At 40.5% G+C, this 12,997-nt stretch overlaps 1 protein-coding gene across 12 annotated transcripts in view; it reads right to left on the bottom strand.

Annotated features, from left to right (window-relative positions):
• The window catches only part of mark2b (MAP/microtubule affinity-regulating kinase 2b), a 46,975-nt gene extending 34,342 nt beyond the window's left edge, over nucleotides 1–12,633 (bottom strand). For 4 of the 12 annotated variants that reach the window (XM_020610198.1, XM_020610195.1, XM_020610196.1 and 1 more), the window contains exon 1: nucleotides 11,171–12,630. In XM_020610198.1, the coding sequence (XP_020465854.1) occupies nucleotides 11,171–11,221 (51 nt within the window). In that variant the 5' untranslated portion in view covers nucleotides 11,222–12,630. Of the gene's footprint in view, nucleotides 1–11,170 lie in introns of all 12 variants that reach the window. The other 8 variants (XM_020610191.1, XM_020610194.1, XM_020610202.1 and 5 more) reach the window with 5 other exon arrangements.
• Between the last annotated feature and the right edge of the window lie 364 nt (nucleotides 12,634–12,997).

The following is a 12,997-nucleotide window of genomic DNA, read 5'->3' as shown; positions in this document are numbered from 1 at the left end:
ATACAGCTTATTACAACATTCTTCTTTTTTTCCAAAAGTAGTTCAACAATCACACATTCTAGTAAATTATCAACTAATTTTAATTTTGGAGCAGTGTACAAAGTAGAGCCAGTTAAAATTCAAGTGTGTTTCCCCTGACTTCTTTCCTTCTTCCACACTCAACTCTTCATTCTTCCTTCTCTCCTATCCTCTTTCATCTCTGACTATTTTTGTCTTGCGATTCTTCCTTCATTTTTGGGCAGCTGCAGGCTAAGCAAAGCCCTGTGCCCTCCCCCCAATAAAACACACATATACCCACCTCTCCCCTCAGTTATAATTATAGATGTTTCAGATGACAATAAATGACATCATTGTTTTGTTCAAACATTACTCTCTGATGCTGTGTGCGGCTCATGAATGCTAACTTAGACTGCTAATAACTACAGCTTAATAAAGACAAACAACTTAAGGCTTCAGTAAAGTCTGATATTAATATTACATGATCACAGTGGCTGCAGAACTTCAGCTGAATGTAAACTCACTAAAACTCAGTATTTGTTAATAACATTCATGCCTGATGAAGAGATTTCTTGCGGAAAAAGAGGCAGAAAATTGGAAACACAAGGCCCAAAAGGCACATAAATGATCAATCATATGATATTGTTGACCACCGAGTGGCAATTGAATCTCTAAACACACTAACACTTTAAATTTTATGAATTCTTTGCAGAATTTGCCCTGCCACTGTTATTCTTCCAGTTTTAAAAACTGATATGTGGTCAGTTTCTATAATAACCATCAGGTGCAATAGGGCAAAACACAATTTTCTCTGAACTGGAGTTCAGCAGCTAACGTGTGTAAGGCCTGTTGTGTGGAGCAGATCTTTTTGGTTTGTTGCATACCGTCTAGAGAGGCCATTAGTATAGTGTTTATATCAGGCCCAACAATTCAGACCCCCTCCAAACCACACGAAGTGAATACTCACTGACAAGACGTTTGCAGCTGAGAGCCATTTACTGCCACACTGCAAATACAATTATATCCACATGACCAGAACACACGCGCACACACACAGCTGCAATGTTAATCCAAGGCACTACTGGTTGTGTTTTCACTCAAGTCTTTTCATTGCTGACCTTCACAAATCTGAGTTTTGGGGGTACTCAACTGTGATACCACCAGGTGGAGTTTTACACAGCTTGGTTAGAAACTAACCTTAAAATGAGAGTCACACATGGGGTGAGTGCTCCGCAGGCTAAGCAAAAACATCATCAACAGCAGACAGGTTGAACAGGGGTAACAAAAAGAATGAGTTCTGTAATATACGCTTTGGAAAATGAGCATGACAAACCATTACAACACTGTAAAAAACAAAGTAAGTCTCTTCTGTCTCATATCATCAGACTCTACATATTTGTGTTACACTGGCCTGTCTTTATTGTGGCTTTGTTTATTTACACTGAGAAAAAAAAAAAACCTACCCATGCTCCTTTTACACAGAAATACCAGCATCCCGTTTTTACAAAGTGATGTTTAACCTGACATGTAACCATGCATACAACACCCACACTGGAAATACAGAGCATACTGGTAAGGCTGTTACTGTCAAATCACCAGTGGTTGATGAACAGAGTAGAGATGTGCTTTTGCTTGTCCTGCACATTTACGACATGATTTGGTCTCAAATAGTTGTTAATGATTATGGTCACAGATTCTGTTTCTTGTGAGCAGCGCTAAAATTTAAATCCCCACTGGCATGTTGCAGAAACAACACTTCATCAAAACTTCACACACCTCCACCCACAATGCCCCAAGACGCCTCTCCCTTTAAACATGGAGGCTGAGGTGGAACTTTTCGGAAAAGAAACTCTACAAACCACCTTATTCTGCAGGCACAACTGAAAATTACATTTGTTTTAGTCAATGTTTACTCTGTTTGTCCTTGGTAGAGAAACAGAGCTGCTTGTTTTTAGAGGTGAGTGTGGCAGTGAGGGAAGAAGGAAGCTAAAAACTAAAATCTGTGTTGTGTAAAATATGTCAAGCCTTTTTTTGTATGTGCTTTTAATTCCTGAAATATGGGGTATAATTACACAGACCTACTATTACTCCAATTATACACAATTAAAGCATAGTGACTTTTCTGCCAACTTTGGCAACTGATGGCTCACTGGCAGCTAGTATTGAAAGCTGTTTATGGAGATCTCGTTTTTTAAATTCTGCCTCACATCCTGCTGTTAATAATTACATGTAATCACACCGTTCCCTGTCATTTGAAATAATTAACTACTCTGTCCGTTCCTGCGCATGGACAACTTCAGTTTGTCACTGCAGGCTCAGAGGAAAAGCTCGACTGACCACTGAGAAGCGCAGATGCCTGTGCACTGCACTGCACATTTCATAATGAAGAGGGAAGTAATGGCTGTAATGAGACGATTATGACCTTAGGTGAAAATCGTATCAAACATAATTAAAATTAAGCACAGCGAGCTGCAATCCAATTTGTTATCTTAAACTAAAGGTCTCCCTCTTCCAAATTACAACAACATATCAAAAACACAGACAACCTGTGCACATTTTGTAGGGGAGCTAATGGTTGAACTGGAAAAGTTCTTGCTGACCTGATGGATAAGAAACTATTTACACTGACATGAGAAACATGTATAAGGTCAGCGAGACCCTGTGAAGTCCCTACAAGAGCTGCTGTAACGTCAGCTACACAAGCTTCATACTGAGCCTGTAGCTGCCTTTCATACAGCTGATCTGACACGTAACAAGCTGGGGAATGCACCGTCTGTAACCAACTGCCTGCTGTAGTTTGCTGAAAAGATTACTGTCGCTAATGAAAAGTACAAGTCTCGTACTTAATCTCATTAATTAAGCCCAATCAAATGGCTTAAAGTATTTACATTAAGGATAACAACGCTGGTTAAAAAAAAAATTACTTAAGCTCCACTTTTCTGCCTTATCACACTTCACAAACATTTCTGATAGCAGTAGTGCTATTCCACTTGTGTACTATTTATTGTAAAGGTTTTATAATGGGGAAAAAAACTTTTTTTTAAAATTATGTACAATAAATGTGGGGGGTTTTTGCCTTGAAATATATAAAATTTAAAGGAACTCCATTAGTTAAACAACACAAATATTCAGTCGCCACTCAGTTTAACGTAGTCCATTTCTACTTATCAACCAAAACTAGACGTGAAACAAACAAGCTCAGAACAAACATGGTATTTACTAGATGGATAATCACACACAAAAGCTGCTGCTTTATACTGAAATTTGTGGGTGGGAGGACTCGCACAGGCACATGCATGCACGCACACACACACACACCTAAGTCTGGGTCGTGATTGCTGTGTTGCCATGGAGATTTGTCGCTTGCTGAATCCTGCTCTCTCTCTCTTTCATCCTTCATATTCTTTTGGTTCCTCCTGCCATCGTTCTTCTTCCCTACCCGCTATTCATATGTTTATGTTTCTATTTATAGTCTTCTTTAATGACAAGATGGGTTTCCTGAGAAAAAAATATATGTGACAGTTTGTTCTACTTACACAAGCTCATGTAGCATGCAGTATCCAAATATTACCACAGAGTGGATTATCTGAAGATGGAAGTCTTGTTAAGCACCATATTGTGCTTGATTTACAGTAACTCTGATATAAAAAATCAAAGCAAGCCTGCAAGAACTGCTACTAGCTGCAGCCACTAGCTAATAACAACAGAATCACTTTTTATAATGAAGAGGATAATTGAAAGGACAAGTTAAACACCTGCCAGATGTGTGGTAGAAATGTTACTGCACCTGCTCAACAGGTCTTTTCATACCACAGGGTGTACAGAGCTTCACACAAAAATATTTTTAGCACAAGAATAGAAATAAAAATAAATGGATGGAGCACTTTTTACACTATAGTCACATACAGTGTAAAGAAAGAAAATGTGAATACATGTGCAGGCTCTTCTATAGGGATTCAAATTCCCCAGGACTCAAACCTGTTTAATCTGAAACTCTTAGGAGCCTAAAACGCTTTGCAGTACTTAACATATTAGCCTTACATTGCTCATTTCCACTGTATCAAAACAGGAAATTCTGCAACCCTCTATGAGCTTCTTTTATCTTAGCTAAACTTAAAAAGAGCCCAGGGTTCAAGTTTCTTAATATAGACTGTGTACCATACTAATATATACGCACATTAGAGGATGATTTGTACAAGGAAGAGGCCATCATTAGGCCCATTTTTAACTTTGAAGCTCAGCTAAAATGTTGTCTGTAACCTGTAAATGTCTTTTAGTGACAAAGAACATTACTGAAAAACAGGCGCAATGAAGTAATCTGTGATAAATTAAGTAACACACTAGGAGGGGTCACTGTGCAAAGATTTCAACATCTAAAGTTATTTTAACATCTAGTATTGTTAAATCCATTATGAGCTAAAATACTGCCAGCTGATTAAAGGCCCAGTCCATCCCTAACTATTACACTATAGTGCGTCTTCCTGACGCTGAACAACTTTCCAGCTGCAGTGCAGGTGTGTGCCTCCAGGTTGACTGGCTCCAGTGTCACTGCACTGCAGGACAAAGTCATTTACGATCAGTGAACTGCACAGTGTTTCAAATCATAATTTAGTCCATGTCTTCATCACATGCTCCTTCATTGCCTCTACTAAAACTCTGCAGAGAAATACCTAATATTAAGCTGTACTGGCTATACGAACTCTACACCTTACACACAAGGCCACGTACATTTGTGAGAGGCCCTTTATTTTAGCAAGGTGGTGACACACTGGGTCTCAGTTTGCTGTGAATGTAGTGTCGTGTATGTGGGTTCTCTAACTCCCAAGGCTTGTGAATGTGTATATGTGTGTCAAATTAATTCAGAGCTCCTGTTTGCTGTATTGCAGTCACAGTTGGGACACACGGCACAGCACTTCCTTGAGTGCCCTCATTCTGCTGCTATGCAGCTCTGTGTGCATGTGTGTGTGAGCAGTGCATGTGAGTCATTGGTGTAAACAGGTCTATGAAGCTTTTGCATGGTGGCTACCATAAAGAGCTACTGCATGCATGTATGGACTGGTGGAATACAGGTTTTCTCTGAGTGTATGAGTGAAACCAGGCCACCTCACCTGACACACAGATCACATCCTAGTCTGACATGCACTGGCATCAGCAGCTTACCATCTGAGCTGTGGGAACCCTGAACTGAACTGAACTGCTGTTTGCACAATTTAAACCACACCAACAACACTAGAAAGACTTAGCAAGTAACACAACATCTATTTCACTCAAGGAATATAAAGCAATGTCAGAGAAAGAGCGTCAAAAGCAAAGTCTGTGTTGGGGATACACTTAATTAAGAACACAGCAAACAGTGGTAAAAGAACAGACAGAAGCCTCAGAGTGAAACTGGACACCAGCTGGGGCTATTAAAAAAGCATTTTAAATCATTTTTTTCCCCAAGACTTAAGTAGGTAAATCATGTTGCAGTTCAAGTCACACCACAACAAAGAGCTCTGACATAGATGGTAGAAGCTTTGGAAAATATGTTTTGAATAATAAGCAGCATTAATACTTCCTGGGTTGCAGCACTGAATGCACAAACATTGGCAGCCTGAATGTTTTATCTCTGTGTATATATTAGAGTTTAACAATTATTTATATAATAACCAGTATTGTTCTTAGGTTTATCTATAATTTTGTCTTTATTCTAATAACCCCTTTTCTCTATATAAGAATAAAAACAACTTAAAAAACATTTTGGTTTGAACGTAATCTCCTCTATCTGTTAATCTGTCTATATATTCAATCAATTCCAAAATGTATTTATTTTTCCTCTTCCCAACCATCAAAATATACACATTAGAGCACAGGAAGAAATCCAAGTATTGACGTGGACTGACAGCAAAGGACTAAACACTCCTTCTCCTGAATGACGTCAAGCCCTTCAAATCTCAGGACTACAGTTAGCTGCCACACCTACCACTCAGCTCAACTGGAAAGGCCTGTTCCACCCTGCTCTCATTGACAATCGAACACACACTCACACAAAGCTCTGAACGTCACTGCATTGTTGGGTAACACTTGCTTGTCCTACATTTCTGTGTTCTGGAACTCTACATATAAATAAGCAAAACTTGTTAAATCCAAAATGAAATTTCAATCCAATTAACAACAGTGAGGATATCTGAGCGTGAGGGGAAAAAGAGGGACCAGTAGTGTGTGTGTGTGTACAAATATGAACAAATGCAGTGGATTGAATGAGCCTGAGTGTGTGTTTGAGGCAGGTTGTCTGTTGCTAGGGCCCTGGCTAGCTTTGTCTTTCTGTTCATCTGCCTAGTGACTGGTCTAGTAAGAAGAGAGGCATAATTTATGGTTTCCTGGGCGTAACATCATCACGTACGTGTGTGTAAGAGCGCCTGTGCTATAGATTGCTTATGCAATGACTCACTCAATGGGAGCATGAATGAAGGCAGGGGGGAAAAGGTGAATGCTGGAATATTAAGACACAAGCCTTCACCAACATACCTGTGTCAGTGCGCTCACACATACAGTGCTTCTCTTTCATCTCTACTGAATTCCAGCTCGGCAGCTTGCTGGGAGGACCTTTGCCAGGCTTTCACACTCCCAGGGTGTCAGGTGAAATACACCAAACTGTGCTCAGCTACACTCATATTTCCAAAAGTCTGTTTGCTTTGACTTTTGTTGCTGTGGCGCTTGAGAGTGTTTAAAATATGCAACTGTCACCATTGTGGTGCAGATTACAAAAGGCCAAACTGGAATAAACTGAAAACCTGGGCTGAGCAACGACAAAGATTTTTACAGTGTGATTTTGGCTCAATGAATAATTACATGGGTACCATCCCTGGCTTCTCTGCAGACATATAATCATACTCATATTCCAAAAACATACAATAAAGTAAAGATTAGTTAGAAATATTCCTTCCATTCTTCTTTGTGTGGCCCCACTTCTTTGCTACTTCATCCTCTGACTCTTTTGCTGCCATTTCTGTAAAGCCCACAGCCATCCCTTTTCCCACTGACTAGCTCAAACAGACTTCAACCATAAAGGCTAGAAATACTTTGTGCCAACCCTCATGCATACCCGGAAATGGACAAGGGATGCACATGCCTTCCTATTCATACTTCAAATCAAAGGTCTGCCAGCTGTCCGCATACACCAAAGATTCCTAAGCATTATGGTACATGTGCAGTAAAGCCTTTTGTTGTGTGGACCATCCGCACAGTGTCCGCACGGTCTGCACGGACCTTCACAGACCTGGAAAGGTGATGAAAATCATGTCACTTAACCACAGCAGACGTGCGAACATGCAAACCATGAGCAGCCCTTTAAAGATACCCTGCAGAGTTTGGACCACTAGTAGTGCTATAGAGTAATGTTGAGTGAGCCCCCTATTTTGTTTAAAACATCCAAGTGCACAAAACTACACATGAATGAGTATGAGCATGCAGTTGTCCTAGTGAGTTTTACACTACTCCACTGAGCAGTTAATATGGCAATGAAGGCAGTGAAGAGGACCGCTAGCAAGCAAACGCAACAAGCAACAACCCAAACAATGAAATGGAGAATGAATTAACATCTGAAGCAGGAAACCAGTTTTTCCAGCTGAATTAAATCAGTCTTTTCAGAAGATGTGGCTCAATGAATAGAGAGAGAACACTGTAAAACTGGAAATCAGACAATCAAGTGATCATGTGTGGGGAAGTACACATAGTACAAACCTCCAGCAAACATTTCAACAGCATAAGTAATAGGGAACTCTGCTCTGAGCAAGTATGCTGCAAAGATTTGATATAAAACAATGACAGAAAAAAATATATATTTTGCTTTGTATATTTAATAAACCTGCTTTATTGCTGTATTGTGTATAAGTTCTAGGTATGCAAAGTCAAAGTGGTGTCACACCGATAGTATCTAATCATATTCAAATAAGTTCCTCAAACTAACTGACAGCACAAAGCCTTAACATGGCAACATGTCTGATCAAAACCTCTGGACATATCTGCCATTTCACACTGCCAGAAGGCTGTCACACATCAGACAGCTCTCTTATGATACATTCCCAGTAAGTATTTATGGTGCCAACATGGTAGCCGCCCCCCACTCCTCCCATGTGCAAAAAGATCTTGAAAACTTTCCATCCGAGTCAAGTAAATCACCATTCAGCTAACTCAATGTAAAATATTAAAACACACAGGTTGTCTGTTCCAGTCAGGTTCCTGCAGTAACAAGCTGAGAAACAGAATGTCTGCCGTTTCTGAAGGGCACACAACTCAACAAGTCAAAATATACACTCAAGTCTCCAACAAAAACAGACAGTCATGTCAACACTCATTCTATCCTCACGTCCACTGCCATTTTGTCCTGTATCTTGAGACCCAACATCAAAAGCTTTCTACAGAAAGCCTCTGAAACACACTGTGTTTGTGTGAGTATACGTCCATGACCTTTTGCCTAAAAACCCAATAAAGGACATGCCAGGACCCCAAACTATTTTCTTCCACCCCTAAATCCTCATTAGCTGTTGTCACACTAACAACACAAAGGGCTGTGTTCGTGCAGGCCCATTGCTAAAGGGTACACAAACAGGGTTTAATAGGAAGTTCAGTTGGAGGGTTATTATTCATCAAGATAATACACTAGTTTTATACTTCTTACAGCTTACATAGCTTGCTTTCAAGTTTATTTGAGGTTCCACAGTTTTGCTATCTACTGACCAAACCGAAATAAGAAAGGGGCATTTTAAATTGCTTGGACAGCAAATCACTTTCTCTGCAGTGGAGCTGGGTTGTAAACTTTCTGCCATCTTTACAACACAGCTGTTGGTGAATTATTTGCTCATTTTCGATTGACCTACATTTTATTTTCAATCAATGAAAGTGATGCCGTTTGCCTCCTGTTCTCCAGGCAGTGTGATCACTGCAGTGGTCCAGGCCCGCACGAGAACCCTCGAGGCTGGCAGCTGCCATAGCGCTGCTTTCTTATATTAAAAATATTTGTCAAAATCAAATATCTTTGTTTAAACAAAATATACAATTGAATTAAGAATATCTGTATTTTGATTTTCTGTATGTCCTGCACATATGGTGAATTGACAATAAACTCCTTGAACCCTGAATATCTGTTGACAGGCCGACACCAATATCTGTGTGTGGCGACTACAGTCAATAACACAACTGTAATGATTCTGTCCTATGTTCCAGGTAAGGGTGTAGCCATTTAAGAATATGTATGTGTCACTTAGTGTGTGTATTTATTTGCCTACACCTACCTACATACCAGTTTAACTGTTAATCTGCGTCCCTGTTCCTGTACACTTTAATCAACAGTGATGTATGAGACAAGTCAACACATACATAATGACACAGTGTCGGTGAGATCATGGCTTCAACAGACAAGTTCTATCAGTATCTTATTTGTATTGAAGTAAGGACAAACAAAATCTTTGAAACTTTAAGTTGCAACCACCAAGAGTACTTCCTAATGGGTGCTTAGAGCAGATATGGTTGGTTGTACAGCTGCTGTTTACACACCTGGGTTGGGCTTTCAGTGTTTCAGGTAGAAAACGGTTTGACAGAAGCCGTTATGGAAGATTTTTAAAAAGTACCTTTTGTTATGCTCTCCCTATTTATCATTTTGTATTTCTTTAATAGCCACTGTCAGCAATCATGACAGTTTATTTTCCAAAGGCTTTAACCCAACACTGTGTGTGTGTATGTGTTTTCTCTATTTGTGTTGCTATACTCAACTGCTAAGATAATCTATCTCAGCAGCTACACTATTACACCTATAGATGCTCAATAAACACAAATATAGAAACTGATTTAGCTTTGTGCACTGGCTACACTGTCAACATGCAGACATGTAAATCTTTCCATCAAACACCAATGAGAGATTTCTCATTTGAAGAGAGGCATACGACATGTCAGCAGTTGGCCTAGCAATGCAATTCAAGGTCTATTTTGGAAACGATAATGGTTTTCAAGTCAAAGTCAAAGTGTTCATGTGAGCATATGTGGCTTTTCGTAATTACGACGAATCTACAGGTGAAAAAAACTGTTTATAAGATTAAAACAGCTATCATAGTCCGAGAAGCAGGGGCTTTGTTCGGGCCTTCTAATACTGATTTACAGAGCACAGTCACTGTGTTGCTTTGTCTTTTCACATTTTAAACACACCAACAAATACATTTCTCTAGTCAACCGAATGGAAACATTAAAGAGGTTTTTTATTTATTTTTTTTTACATCTTCAGATTACAAAATCCTTTACCATTCTGACACAAAATGTTAGTTTGTATAGGAGCTCGTAGATTAGATATGTTTATAAAGTGCCCTCAATAACCCAAAAGTGACCAACTCCAAATCTGGGAGCACACTTTAACAGTACTTCTGAATTCAAGTCTGCATCTGCTGCTCCAGAAGTGCCCTGAATCTCTGTATGCACAATTTTAACAAGTTTGTATTTACACCTAAAACAACAAAAGCACATTTCCTATTATCACACAGTCACCGCTTTGCTTATAAGTTTGTGGTCTTTTTAGAACATCAATTTTCTCTTCCACTAGACCATCTATGTGGGGATTTTAAAGCCATTCTTGTCCTAATCAAGGTGCAAATATCATGCATAAAACTTTGCATAATGTATGACATCTCCAGCAAAAGCCAACCTTCTTTTCTCTTAGACAATTTCTCAAACACCACTAGATTGTTCTTCACACTTTACAACGGATTATGAATGTTTCCGATGGCCAAAGGTACATAAAAAAAAAACACCTGTCATACTACTGCACTATAGTGAGATAATGGTGCAAATATGAGGACACTGAGTTGCTTCTTCTTCTTCTGTGAGCTATGTAAGGTTAACATGGAGGTGGCCAACAGGGCTGTCTCTGTTGCAACAGGTCAGTGGTAAAAAGTCAAGTTGGAGGACATGCCCTAACACACAGACTAAACAGAAACCTAATTTTGTTCTTGTGTTCTACAAAGAGTGGGAAATCCAGTGTGAGTGCGTAGGCACGCTGGTGAATCACTGCTGTATACCAAAGACAACCTGAGACCGTGGAAGGCCAAACAGAGCCTCTCTCCACAGCAGAAAAGACTTTCCAAATAAAGCAGATACTTAGGTTAACTGCAACATTGTTTTGGAGAATTGTCTTGGAGGTCAATCTTACCTGCCCAGCCGAATTTTCTATTACTTGTACCAGTGGGGTCCTTGTTGACATTTTTGAAAGACTTGGAGTTGTCAAAAAGGGTAAAGGAACAGTGAAACAGGAACGACTCTTCAGTGTCTATTGTACATTAAAACTTAGGTAGCTGATGGCTGAGGGAATTGTCAAACTGATTTCCAGTGCTAGCCAGCTAGCAGAACGACAGATAGCCCGTGAATCAACAAGTTGAATCCCACATCAGCGGCTAGCCGAGTTAGCAGCAACAGTACGTCCCATGTTTGTCAACAAGCACAAAACAGGAAAAAGCAAATGTCTTCCTTAGTTTCTATGTGGGTGTAAAAACATTCACTTTCCAATTACCATTTATCAGAGTCGATGGCGACCAACAACCTCTAGGCTGTGACGTTTTGGCCAGATAGCTACAGGGGCTAGCTTGTAGAAAAGTTGGGCAACGGTTGCACTGATCCAGACAAGGTTCAATTGGGTGGCTAGCACAAGCTGCTCACTAACTTCCGAGGAAGCCCCACTGTCACCGAAATCTACAATAGAGATTTATCCAACGTCGTTCTCATGACGCAGTGTCGTCGCTTATATTTCTCTTTTGTCGTAGAGCAGTTTCCTTTCAGGTTCAAACCAGGTCTGAGGTCTAAAACTTTGAGGCCAAAGTTATTCCCGGCGAGGTCTTGATCCTCCCAACTCACACAAAATGACTCAAAATATTGCCAGGGTGATATCCAAAGTAGGGTATCCAAAAATATAAGCAGCACCATGTAAAATGCTCACATGGCAGGTGAGAAACACGAATTAATCTGTTGCGCTAGCTAACTGGCTGGTCGCCGTTAGCCCATGTAGGTAGCCAATTCAGTGTTTATGTCGAAGCAGAGCTAGCCTGTTAGCTTCTCCCCCAGCGGCCACAACGGCGGTAAGTGCCACAGAGCAGCCCACAAAACTCAAAATCCACGGAAATCGCCGGCGCTCTTCCTTGTGTTGCGTGATAGGAATAAGGTCGTTCACCACTGCTGCACTGCAGTGTAGCGATATACCAGTTCGTCCTATCTGTACACCGACTGCTATTATTCCCGTGACCAGCCGAGGGAATGAGGAATCATCAAGTTGTATAATCCATTATAGGTAAACTGGGCTTTTCTTGTTCGGAGGTGCGAGCCACGAGCGACAAGGGGAGAGAAATGCGAGGAGCTGCGCCCGAATGCAGGCTATGCGCACGATCCTGTCCTGATACCGGAACAAGCTCGCGGCAACATGGCTGCTTGCACGACGACTGAAAGAAGAGTATAGGGGAGGGAGATGACTCGTTCGGTGTTCGGATCTACTCGGTTTTTTTCGACCCCTGAATGGTGGCCGCGGTTCTTCCAGGCTGGTAAAAGGCAGGTGCAGCGTTACCAGGGATCCCGTTTCCCGGGAAAAGTCCAGCATTATTTCTGTCCTACAACACTTCCTGACAACATATCCTCGTGACATTTTTGCCAGATGTAGTTACCATACTGAAGATAAACCTCCCAGAGTTGATTTCTTTGGTAATTGCTTTAAAAAGTAGTACTGTAGGCATAGCCTACATTTGGCAGGCTCATACAAATAACCAAAAAGGCAATGCTCATTGAAGTTATACATAGCCTATGTGGTTTATTTTGTGTAGCACTGCTGTTGGTAGTGGAGTGAAAATGTTAAGGATTCCAGGGGCCTTCATCTTGGATAAAATCTACACTCCAGTAAGATCAGTAAAGGCTCCCGGTGTCTTAGGGCAGCTAGAATATCTGACAAACCCCACAAAACTGCAGTTTTTATTTAGGTTTTGCAAATATATATATATAT

This window comes from Monopterus albus, unplaced genomic scaffold (assembly GCF_001952655.1).
Source record: "Monopterus albus unplaced genomic scaffold, M_albus_1.0 scaffold104.1, whole genome shotgun sequence".
Lineage (NCBI taxonomy): Eukaryota > Metazoa > Chordata > Actinopteri > Synbranchiformes > Synbranchidae > Monopterus > Monopterus albus.
Note: the sequence above shows the minus strand (reverse complement) of the source record. Positions and strands in the feature narration are given on the sequence as shown.